The sequence below is a fragment of the Anser brachyrhynchus genome (assembly GCF_964034855.1).
Source record: "Anser brachyrhynchus genome assembly, chromosome: 3".
NCBI lineage: Eukaryota > Metazoa > Chordata > Aves > Anseriformes > Anatidae > Anser > Anser brachyrhynchus.
The window spans coordinates 11,708,550-11,732,420 of NC_137696.1; the positions used below are offsets into that span (position 1 = coordinate 11,708,550).

Genomic DNA, 23,871 nt, shown 5'->3' on the forward strand with positions numbered 1-23,871 from the left:
CATCCAGTTTAGCTTCTTCCTAACTGCATCTTCAATTTCTGGTTTGGACATGACTCTCAGAAGAGTTAATTGCGTTTTAATAACTTCAAGCAGGATTTTTTTTTTTTGGGATGGGGGGGATGGGGTATTTTTCTACCTTATGATAATGTGTTTTTTCCCCTGCGGGTGATTTTTTTTTTCCTTTTCTCCCTCTCAGCCAGCCCCACTAATACTATGATATTTCAGAGTGGATTGTAGTGACATCTAACATTTTGTTATATTTGTACTTCAGGCTAAGGTCAAGCAAACAAACAAAGCAATTGTTACATTTTAGCATTCTTTTCTAATGAGCACATTAAACATCATCCTAGATCTACAGGATCAGCTGTGAAGAGATGGGAGAAACGTGAAACTTCAAGTAGTACTGTCTTTTTGAAGCAATTTATTGAAAAAGAAGAGACTAAAAGGACATGTAATGGCATTGGTACGGAATAAATGGCACCATGTTGTTGACAGAAAGGGTTTTGGCAGAAGGCTTGTTGTTACTGTTTCTGTGGCTTACAAAGGAATTTCCTACAGACTGGACTGACCATTAAAAATGTCTCTGCTTTTAGGAGTTCAAGGCATTCAGTGGAGTCTTCCCAGGGACGATGTCGTCTTTGACGATGAAAGCTCATTGTTTGGACAAAAGGGGAAGTTTCTTTAAGGTAAATACGATATTTCATTTATTCCGATAGGAAGAGATGCATTTGCTTGGAAGCACTAGGTTGCATATTTTCTAGGTTGCAGTGAAGTCTTTTTTTTTCTTTGACAAAAGAAACAACACGAACACCCCTTTCCTGAGAAAACTTGCCTTAGTTTACATTATTATTCACTGTCTGAGTTTTGTAACTTAATAGACCAATACAAAACAAAAAGTGCATGGTTTTAAGTGAAACTACTGTTGCAGAATGTGCAGTACAATCTGTGGTATGTAGAAAGCCTTTTCTATAAAATTAGAAGCATTCTTTGAGGATCTCCTCTTACAAGTATTAGTTGTAGTTGAATTACCACCCATTTATTTCATGTGTATGTTTTCCTGTACACTGAATAGAGTATTTGGTGTAAAACAGCTTGTGGCATTCTTTGCCAATGAACTTAAGCTTTATTATATGCAGGCATAACATTGTTAGAGCTTTCATGAATTGGATTTGTGTAGTTTGAAGTTACAATATGGGTTTATGATTTCCATTATTGGATTGAAAATTAGTTTCATAGCCTATTTTAAGAAAAAACTTGTGGAGCTCCTCATGTGTGTAATCTGAACAATCACAAAAATACTACCTTCACATTCTCAATGTGTTTTTCAGTCATTTTTGCGTTGTGTTTTGTTTTTTTTTAAAGCCTAAGTGCATCTTGTTTGAAACAAACAAGAAGCTGGTGCTTAGCTCACCACAGTGTTCTGAAAAATCCAACAACATGTGCATCTTTGTCTTCAGGTGCCTATGTACTTTAGAGGAATCTAATCCTTTCTCTCAAGAGGAAGCCCAGCTTTTCCTTTATGATGCAGGCAATGAGAGTTAGTTGTTCTGTTCTGGCTTTTGATATTGTATCAATAGAGAGAAAACAGAAATAATGGTATTGAGTCTTTTGATGTTGTGGGTGCTGTTTTGAGATGTCATGTGGCTTACAACACACTTATTACAACATATTCCAGTGAGAAGTAAGTTTCAGGTGAGAGACCTTCTGTCTTCCCCCGATTCCTTTCCATCACAGAATAGAGCTAAAGCCTGGGAATGTGTGAAATGTGCCAGGAAGAAAAGGATGCAACATATATGCTCCTTTCTCAGTGTCCTTGGGAAGCACCTGGGAGTACAGGCATGGATAGAGCCCTCAGCTGAAGCAGCTTCTTTCCTTCAGATACTCCCTGGCACCTCACTGCAGCTGGAAAATAGGACAGTGAGGAAGGAAGGATGTACTTCGGGTTGGCTGCCTGCAGCCATTAGGTTCTGTTTGTCCTCTGTGGTCCTCTTTGCTTCTTGCGTAGTTACAAATGAGTTGTATCTCTGGGAACTTCTGTCAGGGATTAAGTGTGGTGACTTCTCTTGCTTTTTCCCAGTGCTCCCTGTGGAGTTAACCTGTGTAATTGGCCCCACGTTTGCTCAGCTGTAGGAGTGTAGCTCAGGCATGAACAATCACAGTGCAAAAGTAAACACTGTCTCACTGTGGCCTTGTTCAGCCTCATGCTCTCTGTGAGGTTTTTTGAGGTCTTGGGGGGATCATCAGTCGAGGGCTTTCTGTGCTGTGGTGAGCTAATTGTTTTATAGGGGAATGAGGGAACACGTTTTAGTCCTTTTATGCAGCAAGGTGGAGAGACCTTGGAGAGCTGTCAGCTTTTAAGTCTGCATCTCCGCTACAAAAAGCAGAGGTGGAGTAGGAGTTGCCAGTGTGGTTTTCAATGCACCACTGAATCCCATTTGTTTTATTTATGTATAATGCAGGAGGTGTGGAGGCAGTGCTGGAGTTAATTGCAGAGATGGCTGCAGTTAACATTTTCTTCTAGAGAAAAGGATTAGGTGATCTGAAGTGTAGTTAACAAAACCTTCATGTACCCTGTGGGTGCAGCTGCAAACACCATATGCTCCAAGAGAGCAGGACAGGGAAAATGTTGTCCAAACAACACCACTATACTGAAAGCATGTTCACCCATCAATCCATGGTGTCCTGCTGCTGGCTAGGAAGATATGCGTGTTTTTCTGATGTGAGGAAACAGAGTAAGGTGTCGCATAGACCAGCTTGGGGTCAGGGTTAGATACAGCAAAGCTGAACTTGTCTGTTCTGCAATAGAATTTTGCTGTTTGCATAATGCCAGGGTCACAGTTGCTGCCTTACTGAGCAAAGGTTTGCTCTTAGCTTTTTGATAGAGCAAAAATCAGCAGGTGCTTCTGAGCACTGAATTAACTTATCTCAGTTATTTCCTGTAGAATATCTGTGCCTGCTGTAGCTTCTTCCTGTGAAAGATGCAGCCATCTCAGCTTGTATTAAAGCATACTGCTTTTCTTCTAGTATTGCAGCAAATGTGATTGAACAGCCAAAGCTTTAAGTATTGGCAAGTGGCCGCCAATTCACTGACTGTTCGTAGCTTCTACGGCCTCTTGTTCCCAGTGCACTGCGCTCCCCTCACAGTCATGTGCCGCATGTTTCAGATGTTTCCTGGGTTCCTCTGAGATGAATGTGTTTTATTTTACTGCTTGCATTGGACCCTAATGGTTGGGGGCAGTTCTAGCAAACAGGATGGAAATAAATAAATAAAAATAAATTCACAATAGGCTATAGGCACGGGGGAACCACATGGTTGTGGTGGCTGGTGCCATTAGCCCACAGAGCTTCAATGATCACCAGTGCAGTGTGCAGGACTGGTTTCTATGTCAGCAGCTTCATAGTGCTGTTGTACTACCACAGACACATAGAAATGTTTGTTTTGTGTCTTCTGTGCTTTCTTTATCTTAAGGCAATCTTACGAGGCCAATCTCTAACAAGCCAGTGATCAGCACTGCAGTGACAGCATATTTTGCTCTTTGGCTCACTCAGGGCTTCGTGTGGTCAGCAAGAGTCAGGATTCATCTGGGGACAGGAACTACTTCTTGGTTTTGTTGAGTGAATTCTCAGTGAATGGTTGTATTTTCATCACAAGAAATGGTCTCAGCTAGGAGGAATATTTCTAGGTTGTCACTTAGGTGTGTGCTCAAGGAATAATGTCAGTAGGACTGTAAGCAAATCCTCAAATAGCTTTTTGCAGTGCATTGATACCTCCTTGTGTAATTAACTCTTGGGGAGAAAATGGACACTGAAGTAGGTATTTTGTGTACCTTCTGTTTGTAATGCCATGGATGCAGTTACTCTGATTGGGAAAGCAGTATGCCTGATCAACTTGAAGATACTAGACTGTTTTAAGGCTATGATAAGCAATGTCAATTGAGAAACTAAGGTTGGACTAAACTGTGCTAAGTACAGGCTGGCAAGACAGTGGCCTGATGAACAGCAAGAATAAAAGCTGCTGCAAAGCTACCTTTTCAGATCTCTCATCATCCCTGGGAACTTGCTTTGTTTGACCAAAAAATCCTAAATTTATTATAGAATCACAGAATGGTTTGAGTTAGAAGGGACTTTAAAGATCATCTAATTCCAACCCCCCACCATGGGCAGGGACACCTCCCACCAGACCAGGTTGCTCAAAGCCCCATCCAACCTGGCCTTAAATGCTTCCAGGGATGGGGCATCCACAGCTTCTCTGGGCAGCCTGTTCCAGTGCCTCACCACTCTCACAGTAAAGAATTTCTTCCTTATATGTAATCTAAATCCACCCTCTTTTAGTTTAAAGCCATTATCCTTTGTCCAGGCCCTACACTCCCTGACTAAGAGTCCCTCCCCAGCTCTCCTGCAGCCCTCTTTAGGCACTGGCAGGCCGCTGTAAGGTCTGCCTGGAGCCTTCTCCTCTCCAGGCTGAACAACCCCAACTCCCTCAGCCTGGCTTCAAAACAGAGGTGCTCCAGCCCCTTCATCATCTTTGTGGCCTTCCTCTGGACTCGTTCTAATAGGTTCACATCCTTCTTGTGCTGGGGCCCCAGGGCTGAACGCAGGGCTCCAAGGGGCGTCTCACAAGAGCAGAGCAGAGGGGGACAATCCCCTCCCTTGCCCTGCTGCCACGCTGCTTTTGGTGCAGCCCAGGGTATGGGTGCCTTTCTGGGCTGCAAGCACACATTGCTGGCTCATGTTGCACTTCTCATCAACCAACACCCCCAGGTCTTTCAGGTCTTTCTTCTCAGGGCTGCTCTTGATCCATTTTCCACCCAGGCTGTATTTGTGCTTGAAACCTCTGATGTCAAATTGGAAACTGCAGGCAATCAGTGTATCCATCGCCTGTGCATTGTACACATCATGTACGTTTGTGCACTTGTACAAGTAGATTACCTTTATCCTTTCCCTCTCCTGCATTTATAAAATTATTAGAACAGCTAATTTTGAGTAGCGATTTTTGAGTTTAATTTAATTTGCCCTGTATTGCTGTGTTTAGGAGACCTGCTGGTTAAGATACGGCTTTTACCCAATCTGCCCTCTACTCACAATGCTCTCCCAGGTGCCCGGATTGCATAGTGTACTTCCACACATGGCTCTCGTGTTGCACCTGTTCATTTACAGTTGCCAAAAAAAAACACTTTAGCATGCTGGCATACAGTTTCTCAGGACACTTAAATCCTCAAAAAGAGTATCTTACTGTTCTCAGTAACTTTTATGAGAAAGGTTATTGGCAGCTACCAGTAGGCAACTCCACCTTTCCTTTTCTGTTTGGTTCTTAAATAGTTCCCATTGCTGTAGCTTCTAACCATCTCTTACTTTTTTCGCATTCGTTCTCCCAGCTGTTACTACACCAGGAAAACAGTACTGTCCCCACCTTACGAAGAGTGAAGGTCTGTGTGCCTTATAGGGTAAATTCTTCCAAGTCGTTATTCCTAGTACTCACAATTGATGAAGGCTCAGCCAGCAAACCGGAAAAGGGAAGCCAAGATGGAGTTAGGCTGGATAATTCGGGGCCTGGAAAGCTTGCCAGTGGCTACAGAGGGAGCCTGTGGTAAAACAAGGAACAGAATATGTGCCTCTGACAAACATCCTTTTTACTGAATCAACCTTCTCATCAAAATATTGAGTTGCAAGCAGTACTGAACTGGTATCAGAAACTTTACACCACTGAATTCTGTACCAAAATCAAGTATCAGTTAAAACTTCGTTGCTTACAGATGAATGAGACACTGAATAGTGTTAGTGGTCTCAGAAATCCATGGCTCACTGTGCAAAATAACCAGCAATTGCAGCCGCATAGCAAAATATCTAATTGTGTACATGTAGAGACGAGCCCAGAAATAGCATTCCCGTTTTGGTTCATCTCTAGCACTTCACCATCTCATCACATAGAGTGCTTTTTGAGGGTTGCTACGCTCTGCTCATCAAAACAGGAAGGAAAAGATGAAATGCTAAAGAGGACTCAGGTCTCCAGGTCTCCAACAAGAATGAAAAATGAGATGCTGGATAAGTGCTGGGGCTCATTTGTCCTTTCTGATGATGATCCTTGTTGTCTTTAGCCTGTATTCCCTTGCCAGATTAGAAATGCTGATCTTACACTTTCCTTGTTAGCTGTTGTAAGCATAGAGCTTGGAAACATTCTACAGTGGTCACCTTGGTTGACTCTCTTAATGTGCTCTAAGAAAAATTGCAGTTTCATTAATGCTTTTACAAGATTATTTATGTTTCAATACCGAAGACAGGAGTTTGCCACAAAGTGGTGGTTTCTGCTTTCAGTTGAGAAACTCTTAAAAGAGCTGAATGAGTAAAGCAACCTGTAGCTATGCTGAGCTCCTGAGTGAGGCCCTGCCCTGTCTCTGTCCTGTACTTCCCACTGCACAACAACGATGTGTGTAGACAGAGTAGCTTCATAAAGGTGCCTGTAGCACCTCGAGAGCTCATTGCTTCTCATGAACATGTTAGAGAGCAGCTCGGAGGTTGCTCTGATTTTTGCTGCTTATGTCACATTCTGAAAGATGTAGAATTGAGATGCATGTGTTCAGTGACAGAACACTGGAGAGCTGTGGATAATTATGTTTGCGGTCTGTGTATAGGAGTTACGTTGTCACCCCTGCCAGTTTCTAAAGCTGGCACCAGTCTTATTGAAGGAGGCATCAGTTGACAATAAACATGGCCTGATGCATTATGAAAGGAAACGTAGTTTAAGATGTTTGCATTTCGTTATTCATGGATTTTAAGAATGTAAACAGTTAGTACATGGGTATTTGTGGCAATCTGATGTTAAGGGTAGGTTTGGTTAGGGAATATCATGCTGGGCTGCTCTGTGAATTCATGCTGTCTGAGTCATAATAATTATTTGGGTTTACAGTAGTGGTTTTGTTGTTTCTTTTCAACTTACATAACAGTGTTTTGTCAGAAATAAACCAAAAAGAGAAAACATTAGATACAAAAGTGGCTAGTTATTGTTACACAAGTTATTTTTAATTTTGTTTCTGTTTTACTTTTAACTACCTTACCACCTGAGATGATGTCATCCTTCCAGATAGGTTTCCATTTATAAAGCCGCTTGTTTCTGTAGCAAAGCAAGGTGATGCTTATTTCATGTTTCTGAAGGAATCAGTCACAGGCAGATTTTTAAGACTTACGTGTTATAAATGAAGATACAACTCAATCTGAATTTAGTAATATTTATAAAAGGCAAGTAAACAGCGCTGGGTGCACGGGGAGTCTACGCTCTACCAACATGCACACACAACTGTCGAACTTTCTAAATATATAGAACATTACTTTTACATCATAAGAAACCCGAGTACGCCTATACATATGTACAATCAGAAAAGGTATCAATTGAAACATAAACATGGCAAAGTTTTCCGAATTCTGGCAAGCGTTTAACAAACAATCCTTTAAGTCTATTACTATTAATGTCCATGACTGGGGGAGCATAGTTGGAGTTGGTAATCCTGGTTGAAGAGCTCCCATATCTTCATTAATTTTTCTCAGATCATGTAACAGTCTCAATTTTCCATTCCTTTTCTTGATTACAAACACCGGAGAATTCCAGGGCTAGTCGTGGGAACAATGTCTCGCTTTAAGTTGTTAAGCAACTCGGCCTTTGGGCCTTATGTATCCTATTCCTCCCGGATCGAAGGGAAACAGACCCGGCTCCTTTTCAGGGCCTGTCGGGCCTGGATCAAAAGGAACATCCGGGTCACCAGGGGGCGTAACAGCAAAGGCCTGCGATGGCGGTAGCGGCGGGGGGGGGGGCTATGGTGTAGCAGAAGGATCGGTGGACGAGCCCGCAGCTCCCTCACTATCTCGCAAACCATACGTTTCTGATTGTGGTCACACATGTCTCTTTAAGGCCTCAGAGATTGCTCGCCAGGTGCCGAGCAATCCCACCGCAACGTTGTCGTTTTTAGTAGCAGAGTCCCACACCTTGACCTCAGTTTGGTGCCATGTTTCAGGATCATAAACTGTCTGAATAAGCTGTAAGGTTACCAGGACAGTCTTTGTTTCTAAGGACGTATGATTCCCCATAATGCACAACTGCTTACCTTCGGCCAGCGAGGGGCAGTTGTGTGCGCGGGTCCGCTTCTCAGCTTGAGCTTCCTTCCAGCTCCGATATGCCTATTTCCAGCGACTTTCTATACGAGCTTCTTAGAATGGTTTGCCGAGTTTGGCTGAACCCTTCTTCATTAGGCGATCAATGTCCCTGTTCCTGTCCTGGTCCCTGTTCTGTTAGCCTGTTCCTGTTGTTCATGTCCCTGTTCCTGTTTTCTTCAGGTCCCTGTTTGGGTGCCATTTGTGGCGTAATGACCACACGGACACCAGGGTTCTTTTAGGATCAGTAACTGCTACTACTTCATTGACGACAGAACTTCATCATATCGTGTTGCATCCCATATTGAGTACAGGCTCCCTTCTTATACTATTCGCCCCACAGCAGTCCTTTTCCACTAACTCTTCATTGGTCAAACAACTTTGCCCGGCAACCAGCAAACTCCCAGCAACTTCCATGCCTTAACGGTGGGAGAACAAGCAACCCGAGACGGCATGGCGTCTCCTGAATCACCTTTTTTTGTTCCCTCTAAACTCTTTACATTCCTGATGTTAAGGAATCGTTAAGAGTCTGATGTTGTCACCAACCATGGGGCTTGTTGACCCCCATGACCACCCTCCCACATCTCCCCCTTCCTTATTAATATCAACCATCTTCTTGACACGAATTATTACTCTATATATCACATAGGTCTTATCTATGTTGTTTTACACTGACAGGGGACTCTAACGTATTTCTGCCTGCTTCAGTCATGTTTCATTGCCTCTTATGGTCTTGATTTCAAGTCTGTTGAAACCAGTGGGTGAGTTTTCCCATTATTTTCAGCAAAATAGGCATCACACAATTTATGAACAGAGATCTGTTTAAAGAATTCAGTCTGAGCCTTCTACTAAAACGAAGGCAGCAGAAATGCCTGTTTTCTAATACTATTACACACCCAGGATCCTTCCTGCATTTTGTAGAAATGTGTAATTAAAAGCTCATCTTGTATAATGCAAGTCATGCAAACGTCACATACATTTTATAATGACCAGCAGCTTTGTTGATCCTAAATACTCCAGAAATGATGTCATACATTCATGAGTGGACTTTACAGCATTTGATGGGAAATACTTGTCAGGTGCTGGTACATCAGTTAATTGCAAGAATACCCCAAATGATGCAACTGCAAAAGATGGTTACTCTTCTCCTGATTAAAAACACTTTTTAATGAGAAATGATTTAAGGAAACATTGAGTGTCATTTGCAGAAAATATTGGCTGTTTATATAATATATTTAGGAACAAAAAATTAATTTTTCAGTTCAAGTGTGGTACCTGCTGGTTGCTGATGAGTCACTTTGATTGCAGTGTCCCATGTTCTAGGAGACCATAGATCAGGTTCAGGCTTGATGAGGTTTGATCTCAGCACTTCAGCTTGTCTGCTTCTCCAGGATGCACTCCCTTCTGTCATGAGCAATACATGGTGTACACAGAAATAGAGCCTGTGGAAGAAGGCATGAGCATAAGACTGCTTGAAGCATGCTGTTTAAAGAGCTCTTTAAAAAAAAAAAAAGGTAAAATAAAATTTAAAAAAATCACTAGAGACAGAAAAATTCCTTTGGGGAAAGTGGCTTCTGATGAGTTCTCTTTAAGGCAGACATGCAAATTAAAACGCATCAAGAAAACAGTATGTTCAAGATACAGAGAAAATTCAAGATGTCTGCAATGCTTGTTTTTTTGCTGTTCAGATTTGTTGTTACAAGTTACAACTCCAAAAAAACATTTGTTTTCAGTAACTTAAATCTTAAACAAGTACTTTTTCCAGACAAAAAAAATATTAATAAGGCAGTTAGCAAAGCATTGCAAACATGCAAAAACAACTACAAATAACTTGCAAAGATGAAGTGTATATTGGTAAGCATCAGAATAATAGGAACAAGTGAATTAAAGAACTAACCAAACAACGGCAGTGTTATGCAGTATTTAAACTCTGCCTTTGCATTATGGATGAGTTCTGTCTTCTGGGGTCAAACTGATAGATGAAATGTTTCTGTGAAGTGTCGGCCTTACTTTTTGTGTTATCATGCTGTTAGTACAGGTTAGGTTAGAATTCTTTTCCAGAGGCCCCAAAGAAGTTTGGTTTTTTGGGAGAGGGAGTTATTTCAAGAGATTTTTTTTCAACTCCGATTGAGGATTGTTAGTACAACTAAGCAGTTAACAGCTAGTTAACACAGCAAGGCAAGTGTTGAGGTGGTGGCTGAAAACCCATGGATGTTTCTGTGCATCGTTCCTCCTGCTGTATGCTTCAAGGGAAAAATGCTGAAAAAATTTTCTGTTTTGTGAGCTCTTGGTGTAGGAGCCACTTGCTCTGTTCCGATTTGTCAGAGAACAGTGCCTATTTGCTGCTGTGATGTTTTTTTGTGGCTACTGCTGGTCTTGTGGGTGTAAAAAGTTAGGAAGCCTCCTCTTTGAGGAAGAGCTACCTCCGATCGATCCTGCCCTCCTTTATGTCATGCACCAGCAGCTGGTTTGTGGGGAATAGCAGCTCTGTGCAGTTGCCAGCATAGGAAGTTTTGTGGGGAAAGAAGTCTGGGCTGTGGTGCTGAAAGCCTGCAATTTGAAAGCTAGTGGGACAGAGGGGTACTCCACTTTGCTTACCATTTCCCTCTCCTGTGTTTGAAGCTGAAGTATGTGTTGCCCATGCTACTTATCGCCATGCCTGGCGCTTCCATGCCTCCAAGGAGCTGCCACCCACTCCGTGCCATCTTTGCACTTTCTGTGGGCTGTTGGGTACAGGTGGTTGCTCCCATGGAGAGGTGTGTGATCGGGGCCAGGTGGGCCTGGCCTGTCAGCTGCTGTCCATGGCTGTTCCTGAGGCATCTGAGCTCCCTGCCTTTCCATGTCTGCAGATCCAGAGAAGACATGGGGAGGATGGTGGAGCATGACTACCCCCTGTGATTCCGGATCAGCTTCTCTCCACAGATGGCTGACTTCTTTGAAGAAGCCAGGGGGTTGCCATGCACTCTGCCGGGGTTTTAAGTAAACAATTGAAATCTGAAGTCAGACCATATTGAAAGAAACCCATCTGTTGCAAGGTAAAACTGTCATAATCCCTTTGGGCGATTTGGTGATGATGATAATCCTTTGAAAATGAACAGCTGGTCAATCCTAGCTTGATTATTCTAAGACTGACCTTCTTTAAGACATTGGTGTAATCAGCCTTGGGTTCTGACAGGCTCCATACAGTGCAAGGAGCTGGGGGCAACTGCCCTGGTTTCACACCCTCCTAAGGTCCTTCATGATTCCCTAGTCAGGCTCTGCCACAGGGATCAGAGTCACACTGCTAATTCAGCAAAGTCTGTTCTTCAACCTTATTCAAGGCTGCATGTTGCAGAAGCTCATACCTACAGCTGGTCTGTTCCATTAACATCAAATCCTCAAGTAGCATTCAGTAATACAGTGAGATTCGTAGTGGTTGACATCATGACTTCGTGTTTTAAAGGCCGAATACAGCTTCTGATCTTTCTGAATCAGTTGCCATCTAGAACAAGACCTGGGGCTCTGACTTGTGTTGTGTGCTGGTAGCCAGCCAGAGGCACCTTCCTTCCAGGGTGACTCCTGACAAGCCGTACCAGGAAGCCCTAACTTACTTATTTAGAGGTAGCTACATTGCTCATATTCACAACTGCTTGTGATTGAAAAACTTCACTCTCTCATAGTGTGAATATGAAGTGTCTTCAGGAAATGCCATGATTTAAAATCTGAGGCTTGCTTCATTCATTAGAAAATTTTTAGCTGTTATTGCGGGAAGAATGTTCTTGACATGGTTGCCTTCGTGACTCCACAGCCAGCCTTAAAGCTTTTGTGGCTGCTTGGTAGAAAGGAGAGTAGGCTATAATCTCATCAGTTTGAATAGTAACATAACTGTCAGTTGTGTTCAGGTACAATTTGGGGGATATTTTAGCAACAACAGAAAATTGCTGCACTAAGTGCTTCATGCTGTCTTATTGCAGCAGGTGTGAGGTCAGGAGAAATGAAAATACTGAAAGCTTCATAGTAGACAGAAAGAAGGAATGCCTCTACAGCTGCCCGAAAGACTGGAAGGGTTTCATTCAGCAAACCCACTGTTTTGTGAGTAGGATGGAAAGTGGAAACCTAATGCCTTTCTCTATTGCAAAAAGGATACTGCCTTAGTTAAGTCTGTCTACTTCACCTAAAAGTTTGGTTTCGTGGCTCTGAAGTTAAAGTTTGCAAGTGTTTTGTTTGCATACTTCTAAAAGGGAATAGGTTAAAAACATGTTCCTCCTGAATGGAGGACAGAAAATCTGGAGCAGGGAAGATGTAGGTATGTGCCAAGATGTAGGTAAAGGTGTGAGGAACAAAAAACACAAAGTGGTGCTAAAGAGTTAAATGGTGCTAAAACAGAGCTGTTTTAAATGAACTGAAATGAAAAGCTGGAGGAGAACTGGAGGGGATAAGACTACAAAAGCTGTAGGTAACATAGTGAGACTTGCTTCATTGGTGTATCTTATTTAGCAGTAGCAGCTTGTATGAGCATTTGTCTACCTCATTGCACTAGAACAAATCTAACTATAAATGAAGACTGGGGAAGCATAGCAGATACTTAAAAACAAATCTATTTATTGAAGTAAAGCAAACCCTTTGTCTATACGTATTACAGTTCAGTCACTTATGAAATGTGATTTTAAAATGGAAGAGGAAAATTTTTAGGTAACTGGTAGGCTGTAATTAGACCTGGAACGGATTTTGTTCACCAAAAGAATGTTCTGCTTTTTCTGTATACTTGTTACTCATTATGTAAAAATGGCAAATCATATCTTTGTACTGTATATTTTTCACAACATACATTTATTAGCATTTTTTTACTTGTATTTCATATATCTTGATAACAATAACAAGAAATACATTGTGTCAATGTTTTAGAGTGCTCTTAGTTATTTAAAACTAACTGTAAGAAAGTTTATGAAAACACTTGGGTTTGAAACTAATGGAACAATGTGAGTGTTTACTGCAGCTACAGGTCGCAACAGATCATTCTTGACTGAGACCTAATAGAGGTGATCCTTCCGCTTCTACTATTTAATCACAGCTTGAAAGAAAAATGCATTTTTCTGTCTTGTTAGACTTCTGATCAGCTTCTGTGTTTTGAATTAAGTTAACTATGAGCTCAATTAGTGGATGAAGCAAAGTGGGAGAACAGTGTTCTCTGCTTACAGGTACAAAAGGATTGCTGCTGAGAAACCAAAAACTGGTTAAGTACGCATCATCTCTAGTTTGTTCTTCCTGTTTTAAAGAAAAAGTACAGATCTACGGAAGTCTTTGGCTACAAAACAATCAGGTTATTAAAAATTTTACATAAATTTCATTCTTTAAATGTTTGACTTGAAATCTTGGCATAGCTTGTCATAATTTCAGGTGTTAGTCTGATCAAATATTTTTCTTTTTAAAATAACCTGGGAGTTGTCATATGCCCATACACACTCTCTGAATACAGTACACGATAGGAGTGTGCGGTTTCTTATTCCCTGCGGAGGTTGGTAGTTAATTTTCTTGTGGTGATTGTCAGTCCAAAAGCATGTTTCCTGTTAGTGAGTAGATGGCTGAAAAAGCTGAATGGTCTGAATTGCAGACACATCCTGGTCAGATTCCTGAGTTTGGGGTGTCTGATGTCATTACCAGTTTGGGATGCCTAAGCAGGGGCATAAGTCTCTGTTCTGAGGCAGCACAACGAGCCCAAAGGCCCAGGCTGGTTGTGAAATGGGACGTGGCAGCACCCTGGGGCTGATGGTATCTAGTGACCTGCTGAAAGGAGCAGGCTTCCTCCCAGCCTGAGGCTCTGTTTCCTGCAGCCTGCTCTGGAGCTTGTCTCACACCCTCTGAGAGCAGGTTCAGATCAAGACACCAGTGGAAAACTAGCCCGATGTCGAAGCGGCAACCCTCCTGCCGTTCAGCAAACTGAACCACCTCCTTCCTGAGGGCTGGCCAAACAGCCACACCAGCCTGAGGAATGGAGCAGAGCCTCCGTGTTTGGGGGCAGCACACCATAGCATGAGGTTGGTCCTTCCTCCCCCTCCATCAGCGCAGCTTGTTTTTGAGGTGCCGTGCTGGTGGGAGTGTGTCCTGTGAGGTGCTGAGTCCTGCATGGAGCTGCTCTGGTCTGTCAGAGCAGCACGGGTTCCTTCGCAGCTGCTCCTTGTGGTCAGGAAGGCATTGCTCACACCTCGCAGCAGTGACTCACGGGGTGTTTGAGAGGCAGCAGGAGGAAGATCTCTGTAAGCTGTATCAATGGTGGTACAGCACTGTGGGGAGTGATGACCTTGAAAGAAAGAGGCCTGTGGTGTCAACGTAGCATGTATTAATTCTCACTTAAAATAAACAGATTGGAGTTGGCCTAGTGTAAATAGAGCCTGCAGCTTTGAATTAATCAGAGTAAAGCTGCGTGATAAAGGAGGGTGTGAATTTCTGAGGTAGAAGAAAATATGTAAAACGGTATCAAAAAACTTGCTTGATGATGAGAAGCCTTGGAAAGAGCTCCTATACTGAGCTGCATCATGGGTGACAAGAGGACAACTGTTTTAACTGGAGTGGAAAGCTGGTTTTGCTTCATCTGCCAGGATTTTAGTTTGCTTGCTGTGAGGTGCTGGGGTGGTGGTGGAGCTTACATCACTGGGAACCTTACATCAGGGTCCACTCTGAGCAGGAATGATGAACGCTGCACCAGGCTTTATGTATATGCTGTCACTGTGCTGCCTGATGGGCGAACTTTATGCAGTTGCTGCAAAGAATGTTCAAGGCAGCGAGTCTTGTGAGCTTCACAGTTAATTTCTGCCATGTTCTCAACAAAGCATCTCCCAGACATCTGGCTAGCCAGTGCTACAGTTCTCGGTATGCAGCCTTATTGCTAATCTTGCCTACTTTAAAATGAGTTTCCTGCCCTAGTGTCCAGAGCTAGGATTGTGTTCCACATGCGCTGAAGTGTTACAGTGCAGTTTTCTTTTAATTAAGTCCTTCTGTTCAAGTGCAATCCAAGGCCTAATGTGAAAAGCAGCTCCCATTTCCTTGTCGTTTTTGTTACTTTTCATCCACTGAAATACTGTAATGCTGGCTTAGTGTACCTTCTGAAATAACTCATGCAACTGAAACTCTTCAAACTGTCTTTTTATTTGAGAAAGCTACTGCTACAATTGATCAAATCATTTACTTTTTAGGCTATTGTGTAGTCTGATTGTTTGTTGAGGCAGCAGATTTAATATGTTAACAACAACAACAAAAACCCCCCCAAAAAAAATCCACAAAGCTGACCAGCCTGGAAGAAGGTTTTGTATAGGTACAAAACAGGAATTATTCTTTCTCCAAGAACAATTATAAGTGTTCCCAACCCTTACTTTTTCCTTTGCAAGGGGAAGTCCAAATAGGAAATGATTAAAAAACAGTTTATAATCTCTGGTGACTAAACTTGCCCAGGCTTCTTTTCCACACCTCTTCCACTCACTTGACGTCATATTATTTTTGTCCCTTTCTAGCTCATTGACACAATTGCCTCAGAAATCGGAGAACTGAAACACGAGATGGTACAGACAGATCTCGCAGTGGAAGATGAATCTGCAGATTTGCAAAGGTGATTAAAATGCTTATTCTCAAAGTTCCTGGAGGTGCGCCATGGCAGGAATGTTTTTATTGTGCTGATCTCTTGGGTGGTTTATGTCCTAGCACTTTTCATACTGCGAACAGAGGGTGTAGGTAATCTTGCTCTTAGTTAAAGGAATTTGCCATTGTGTTGGAGAAATGCCCAGAGGTTAGTTGTTCTGTGTATTTGCTCTAATACCTTCTAAAAAGCAACTGAACTTTACTTCTGCTTCCTTGTTACAAACCTAGGACAAAGATGAATGTCTAAAGGAGGAAACTACTAATGTTGTTCCTATTGTTTATGGCAATGAGCTTTGCTTTCACATTGTAAAGACTAAAAATGTACATTGCTCGAGATGTCTTTGTGAAGGTTCAACCCAGAATAAAATTTATCTTTTCAGTCTAGCAAGGAAAATATGGACTGTTATGAGCTCACATTTTTGTGGAATATATTCTAGCTCATTTACATGTCTATTGCAAGTTTTAAAACACAAAAACAGTAGATGGATGCATTTTGTTAACTTCAAAATTGAGATGCATATTATAGTGCAGATGTAAGCTTGGGCTTTTTGAAATAGCTGATGTCACGTAGGTGTGGATTGTGTAAATTTGTTATGTAAACATTTGACTTTAAGTGGGCATACTGGGGACCTTAGCATTTTGGTTTGGTTTTGTTATTCTTGGTAGTTAACGTCTGATAAATTTATATCCAGAGGATATTTGAAATTGTAACTATTGTGTTAAGAAGTTTTTTTTTTAACTTACTACTCAAATACTAGTTGCAAGAGGAGATGCTGACGCAAGTGTTCTGTCTTACCTGACTGCACAGTCAAGGCCAGCCCTGGAGCTGGTGGGTTTTGCTCTTCTACAAGGCAGTGAGTTAACAAAGTAGATAGTTATGTGGAATTACATCTGTGGTGTATTATTTTTTCCCTTTTATTTCTGTAAATACCTTTGAAGTGTGATAAAACTTACTGCATTGCAAAACTTACTGCATTGCATTTCAGTTACTCATGTAACATAAAACATTGAGCAGCACCTTTGTTGACAAGTGGTAAAGAGTATCAGACGGATGAGCTCATTAAAGTCCTTGGCTATGGACCAGATTGCACATTATTTTTGTTTTAAAGGTTTTGACAATGCACTTCTTTTACAACGGCAGAAAGGATACTTTCTGGATTTCAGTGGATTCACCTAATTAATGTCAATGATCATTAGCTAATTTTGAGTTAAGAAAAAGCTTCGTGTGTTCTCGGATGCACCATAAACTTAAAAGACTAAGATTTACTAGTTCTAAGATCTTGATGGAAGCACTTAGCTGGAATCAGTCAAATTAAATTCTCTGATTTTTACTGATAGTATTTTATATTTTCTTTAAACTAAATCTCTTAGTTTGGAATACAAAATATATTTTGATTAAAATACGCAAGTAAAGTTAACTTCAGAAAGTGAATAATGCAGTTTCCATGAACAGTTGTTTCCTATTGAAACAGTAGCCATCCAATAATTTTATTTTTTTAAAATAATGTAAAATATGGAATCTGAATAAATGAATTAGTCAATTTTTATGAGTATGTGATTCTGAAGTGCATACTTCTATGTAAGAAAAAAGGTGGTGGAAATTATATAATTAGTAGTATGCTGATACCTCTTCGTTATGTAGAGCTACAAAGCAAGATTTGTCATTTCAACTAAGGTTTTCCAGAGAGCTTCGTGAAAACTAGACTCCACTAAAGGATGTTTGCTATTATAACTTTGTTTCATCGTAATTATTTAAAAACTGTAATTAATATAAGATGCTTTTATTACTGTGTATGCTGTTGTTCAGAAGTTGGTATCTTAATGTCGCATTGGATTTGAGTCTAGAGAAATCTGAGCTAAAAGGAATATGTATTATTCTTGCTAGTTTTCCATCTTTGCCTATATCCACATGCACCCGGGGTAGTTAGTTCTAGAAAGGCAGTATTTGCAAGAGGTCTCAGTTGTGTTCAGAAAAATAAGTGTATGAAGATGCATGTCTACAGCTTCAGTGAATTTTGTGGCTGTGTGGTGACTTTCACACTTGATTTCCCTGATTATATTTGGAGACGTCTCTTTTGACACCTGTAGCCCAAGTAATACTGAGAATGATTCAAGTAACTGGGGCCTACAGCTTTTGGTTGTAAGTGTGTAAATGCCCTGCAAAAAAAACAAAGCTTGTTAAAATGTTGGAAATGGGATACTCATGTCATCATTTTCAATATTCCATGGTACCATGGTGTTTGATGCCTGGACTTTTTCCCAATGCAGACGCGTATCTCAGTAATGCAAGTGAGTGAAGTTGTCAGAAAAAGGGCATAAATAGGATAATTTTCTGATCGGCACCATACTGGTGGCCTTTGAAAGGGTAGCTAGAGAGTTTCTGCGTGGCATGGCAGCCCAGGTCCATGTAGGATGGGAGTTTAAGCATTCCTTTGGGCAGCCAGGGGAGTAAATGTGCCATGGGTGGTGGCCATTCAGATGGTCTTGTAGGGTGCATTCATCCTCTCTCGAGGGCTCTAAATCTCTTGTGTGTCTGTTGCCTTTGTAAACAAGGTGAGGGGGAAAAAGCTTGCTGCCCTTCCTGTGTAGGGAAGTCCCTAAAGCCCCAGTTTGTATGTACCATTTGGTGCCTGTTAAATGGTTCAGGGATATTTTGCTATCAGCTGCTGCAGCTTATTCTTTCCTGCTCTGGTGTTGTGACGGGAATGTGGGCAGAACCTTGTTCCTCACTTGTTTTGCAATGGACAGCCTACATGCATAAATCTTCTACGTCTTTTCCACATCAGTTATTAATTTAAGTAGTTTTCTTCTGTGTCTTGCACAGTGACTTGCTTCTGTTACCATGAAATGGTTGAGGTTGGAAGAGAGCTCTGTGTCTACCTGGCCCAACCCCAGGCCCAGCCAGGCCACCAAGCAGGGTGCTCAGCACCACGTCCAGGCGGCTCCTGAAGGTCTCCAGGGAGGAGACCCCACCGCCTCTGGGCAGCCTGTGCCAGGGCTGCGGCACCTGCCCAGCACAGAAGTGCTCCTGGTGTTTGAGGGGCACCTCCTGCATTCCAGTTTGTGCCTGCTGCCTCTCGTGCTGTCTCCAGGCACCACTGAGAAGAGCCTGGCTCTGCACCTCCCTTCGGGTGTTTATAAGGCACAGATGGGATCCCCCCGAGCCTGCTAAAAAGTCCCAACTCTCTCAGCCTTTCCCCATAGGTGTTTCAGTCCCTTAACCATCTTGGCAGTTCTGCATTGGATTCCTCTAACGTTGACAGGTGTAGATAGTTACAGTCTGCAGGTAGGTAGGTATTCAGCAGCCTTCTCAGCAGCTTTGTCCTGTCCCTTCAGCAGGATGGAGAAGAATGTGACAGTCCAGTTTCTGAGGCACAGAGGTAATCTTCAGAGACTTTATGCCCTCTCTCAGCTGATGTTTGAGATGACTGTATTGACTTGGCTGGTGAAATTAAGACCTGCTAGAGTGCAGGATTTACAGAAATCCAGACGCTTCTGCAGTAGGGAGTCATACTGAATTAAGTGTGGGTTGGGCCTTTGTTGGGACTGGAGCAACGTTCACACTCATCCCTTTGCAGTTCTATGAAGATTCACTTCATCTGCCTCACTCTTTGCCCTTGTGACTGAGATGGAAACAAACAGGAGGAATATTCCTTGCTGCTGAGTAACAGTGGGGTGAGAGAACAATGAATCTGGACGCAAAGTGGTGTTGTGCAAGGCTTGTTAAGTTGTATTGCTGCGTGTTCAAGTACAAGTCCTTATCTTCATTATAGCATCAAACCTAGTATCTGACCCTGCCCTTCCTCCTGACTAGGCACAAACCCTTTCTTCCTGGCTAGCGAGTGCATCAGGGATGATGTGCTAAACCCAAGGCTGCTCTCTCATGTGGGCTGATATCCAGCTTTCTCCATAACAAGGGAGCAGATGTGGTCATCTGGGTCCTTCTCACGGCACCTCTCACGCTCTTAGAAGTGCAGGTAAATTCTTCGACTGTTCACTGGGGAGAGGGGGGGGAATCCTAGAGCAGTTTTCATGCAACACTGTGAACCTATGGAACAGCATTGATCATCCTCGTAGGATGGGCACATTAGCTGGATGCACCTTGACTCCCAAAGAGAGAAATCTCTTCCCCAGGTCAGCGTCTGTCAATGCAGACGCAGAAGGTACAGAGGGGTAAGGAGCAGATCATGTAATTGTCCCAGGTCCCACAAAAAATGGGAGAAATGTTGAAAGCTTAGATTTTACGAGGTCAGAGCAAGACACACAGATGGAGACCAAAAGAAAATCTCACATGGGGCTGGACAGGAGCACTTGTGTTGTAGTTATGTGATCAAGATGTGTTACAGCCCTGTGGGTATGAGGGAGAAGATCATTCTGATTACAGGCCTCAACCTCTTCTTTATCCTTTTTATTGTCTTTTACTGGGAGTTAGCCTTAAAAAAAAAAAAAAAAAGAAAAAAAAACCCACAAGCAACACTTCCCCCTCCCCAAGCAAAAACAGCAATGAAAAAGAAAAACCGAGAGGAAAAAATTAATTGTTGCATAATATGCAGCTTATTTTGCTAGTGCAAAGGTTACAGCAACTTCTGTTTGCTTAAATTAATCAGGTGATTATGAGGAATTTGTATGGTTCTTCTTTCCATGCTATATTGTTTCCAAAGAAGCAACACACAAATCCCAGTCCCAAATAATTTTACAAACTAAGCGATAACAAATTTCGGGAATTTCCATGTGTCAAGATTTAGCTGTGCCTGGATTGATAATCAAAATACTTTGAAAAATTTCAAAAAAAAAAAAAAAAAAGACTGTGGTGCTCAGTAGTGTTATTCTTTACTGTCTGGATAGGAAATATTTGTTTGAACACTGCTTGTTCCTAGTTCACCTTCCTGGGGATTGCAGTAACATGCTAGTACTGATCTAGCTACGATACATCAGAGCCACATGAATTGGTTGTGTTTAGGAGCAGCAAAAAGTCTCGTCCTGATCAGATGCTTGTAATCTTTGGCTTATTTCTTGGGGGGCGGGAGCAGGTGCTGCTTTAGTGCTGCATGTGTATCTAGGTGTTATAAATGACTGAGTCCCAAATAGGATTACAATCAAAGTTTACAATTTATTAAATGAATAGAGGCAAGCAAACAGCGCTGGGTGCGCCAGGAGTCTCTGCTCCACCAGGACGCACACCTGTTACGTAAGGCGGCTGGTTTTTATGCTCCTAGGCTAATACATATTCATTACTACTTCTAGAAGAGGCAGGGTTATTATAATTGGTTTCCCGAATCCGAAGTCCTCCCAGGTGCGCCTGCTTATCAGTCTGTTAGCCTCTCGGGGGCCGCTCGGACGGGCAGGCTCATATTCTTCCTCCTTATCTAGTGGTCTCTTGGCCGGATGTCAGAAGTTACTGCACGTCTGTGCAGAGTCAGCAGTTTTTCTCTGAAGAAATCCCTTTGTTCTCTTCTCACCTGAACCCAGGCCTCAATGTTAACCCTTCAAATCCCTTAGTGGCACGAATTGCTGGACCATTCCTTACATAGGTCAGTAAGGTATGGACTTGCGAGTTGCGTCCCTTCTTGGATGGGACCACATGGGATGGGTTGTGCATGTAAGTACCAGGGATTTCCAAAGAATCTGGCAAGTCCTCATTCAAATTCATCTTCTGATTTATAACACTTGGAGTATGTTTGACAACAATTAGCCACCCATACAGCAGAGGAGTGCTGTGACCCAGGTATGTCTGCAAATTCTTACTAACTTCATGTCATTTGTTGGTATCAAGCAGTGCCTGACCTTGTAGCTGATACAGTCATTAACCTTCTTCCGCATGTGATTTAACTTTCTTTTGTAGGCGAAGTCATTTCCCTCAGCAGTGTGTTTAGTGCCCACCTCTAGAGCAAGGAACAGAAACAAGTCGTATCTAGTTAAGCCTGCAGCCAGTGTCTGTAACTCATTTTGCTCTATCTATCTCTGGTTTGTAACATAGCTTGATGTTACTGGCTCTGAAGGGGAGTGGAAAGCTTTTTGCATAAAATTGCCTGGAGGAACAGCTCATGAAAACACTGTTGTGATTCGTGATTTGACTTTTGTGGAGATTCATATGCTACAATACTAGGTTTTGCTGGGACCATGGTAGAAAAAGGGAACCTAGAATCTGTACTGCAGCAGATTCAGAGCCCTGTCATAACTTATGTAAATACTACTACTCTTCTGCACACAGCATTTCTTGTGTATTCTGTGTCTCTGGAAGGCATATTGTCACCTTTTGACACTTGAGGATGTAAGGTATTACATGTATTATAGATGCCTTGCAAATCTAAAAGGTATTATTACATCATAAACAAGTAAACAGAGAACGAGGACAGAAGGGAGAAGTCATGTAGGTGATCTGGTAGTGATAATTGATCCAGGTAATGAGAAATTTGAATAATAGTGACTGTTCTCATATAACCATGCAAGGAAAGAAAGATCAAGCACTTTTCCACCCCGTTTATTTTCCTTTTTAGCCCTGTCCAGAGACACTGTAAGGTGCTGACCAAAGCTGGGGGGGAAACGTTTGATTCATTGTTTTTTTTGTTGTTGTTGTTCTTGTTGTTTGTTTTTATTTCTTTATTATTCAGCGTTCCTGTGCTGAAGTCTCTACCTCACTTGCTCTGGCTACCGGATCTGGCATAATAAAGATAGTACTTGCTGTCAGTGACACTTACTGCCCATCTAAAAGGCAGTCCAGAATTGTTGCAAAGTAGTTTGCAGTGCGGAAATGCATCTGCATTGCCCTCTGCTGTTCAGGGCCTCTTCTGATGGCAGAAGGAAAAACAGAGCCTCTGCACCTGACATCTTACTGAGTCAGATCCTGAGCCGGGCTGGTCTTTGTCTGTGTGCTAATATCGGCATCAGGAGTGTTGTTACTGGAGTAACTGTTCTGTGGTGATTTTTAGCTCTGAAAGAATAGCAGGATATACTTTAGCTCAAAAATGAGGAATTTGAGCCAGTGACACACATACAATTGTACTGGGTGTTGTGCAGTGCGTGAATGGTGAGGAAACTTTGCATAACAAGAACGGTTCCTGAAGTAGTGCGTTTCATTGGATTTTTAGTGCATTACAAGCATCTGCAGCCTTTATTGCTGAATTTAGCAGTAACTTTAACTGACCTGACACCAGAGAGAAAAAAAAAATGACCTTAGTTTGACACATTCACACTTAGCTTGGCTTTTGCCTTCATTGCTTACATAGCAGTCAATCCAGAGCCAAAGGAATCGGGAGTATAAATATACTCACTATTCCCTGCTTGTTTATTGTGGGAAGTGTAGTACTGAATTGTGAGGAAAAGTCCGTTACTTGGAAAAATGTGAATACGCTGAGAATTTGGAGTACAGACTGAAAAAAATGTTCCGATTGTAGGTGATTTCTTAGTGAAGTTGTGCCTTAGGGCGGGTTATTTGTGCTGGAGAAGAGAGGGTTACTAGGGTTTTCAACACACGCACAAGAAATAAGATTAAATATATATATTTATCTGTTTGAAGGAATTACTGAACTGCAGTAAGCTAAGAGTTAAGTGCTAAGGCTTATCTTGAAATTAACTGTTAAATTGAGGGAAAGTGAAGGAGAGAAATCATACAGATAACAGAACTTGTGTATACTAATTATATGAATTCTTAATAGAAGAAATACCCACCTAGGGTGCCAGCAGTACCATTAGTCTTGTGATAACTCTGTTTGCTGAACTAAGCAACTATTTATAGGTGACTAACATATCTAACTTCACTGTTTTGTATTCATCGTAGTTTAGTAAAAGACATGGATAATGTCTCTCCAGAGAAAAAGGTTGTAAAAGGCTGCCCCCGTGACTCTGGATATGACAGCCTATCCAACAAGCTAAGCATATTGGACAAACTCCTTCATACTCATCCTGTGTGGCTGCAGCTTGGCCTGAATGATGCTGAAGCCATGGAAATTCTGCGTGCCCAGCCTGCTGGGGTAAGAAGTTAATTTCAGCTTATTGATGCAACTGTTTGTCATAAAATAAAATTAACACACACAGGCACATAAATATATTCCATTAAAACAAACAAACAAAACCCAGTGAAACCAACACCTACAAAACTATTTCAGCGTGTGCTTTGGATAGTCC

The 23,871-nt window shown here is 42.0% G+C and overlaps 1 protein-coding gene across 26 annotated transcripts in view; it reads left to right on the top strand.

The window, feature by feature from the left end:
• The window catches only part of RIN2 (Ras and Rab interactor 2), a 344,774-nt gene that overhangs the window by 293,584 nt on the left and 27,319 nt on the right, over positions 1-23,871 (top strand). For 19 of the 26 annotated variants that reach the window (XR_013948440.1, XM_080584982.1, XM_080584979.1 and 16 more), the window contains 3 exons: positions 594-686; positions 15,624-15,718; positions 23,525-23,717. Coding sequence is in view for 25 of the 26 variants with exons in the window: in XM_080584982.1 (XP_080441108.1) it covers positions 594-686; positions 15,624-15,718; positions 23,525-23,717 (381 nt within the window). In the remaining variant the exon portion in view is untranslated. Of the gene's footprint in view, positions 1-350; positions 464-593; positions 687-13,335; positions 13,439-15,623; positions 15,719-19,583; positions 19,725-23,524; positions 23,718-23,871 lie in introns of those variants that run through there. The other 7 variants (XM_080584968.1, XM_080584969.1, XM_080584967.1 and 4 more) reach the window with 5 other exon arrangements.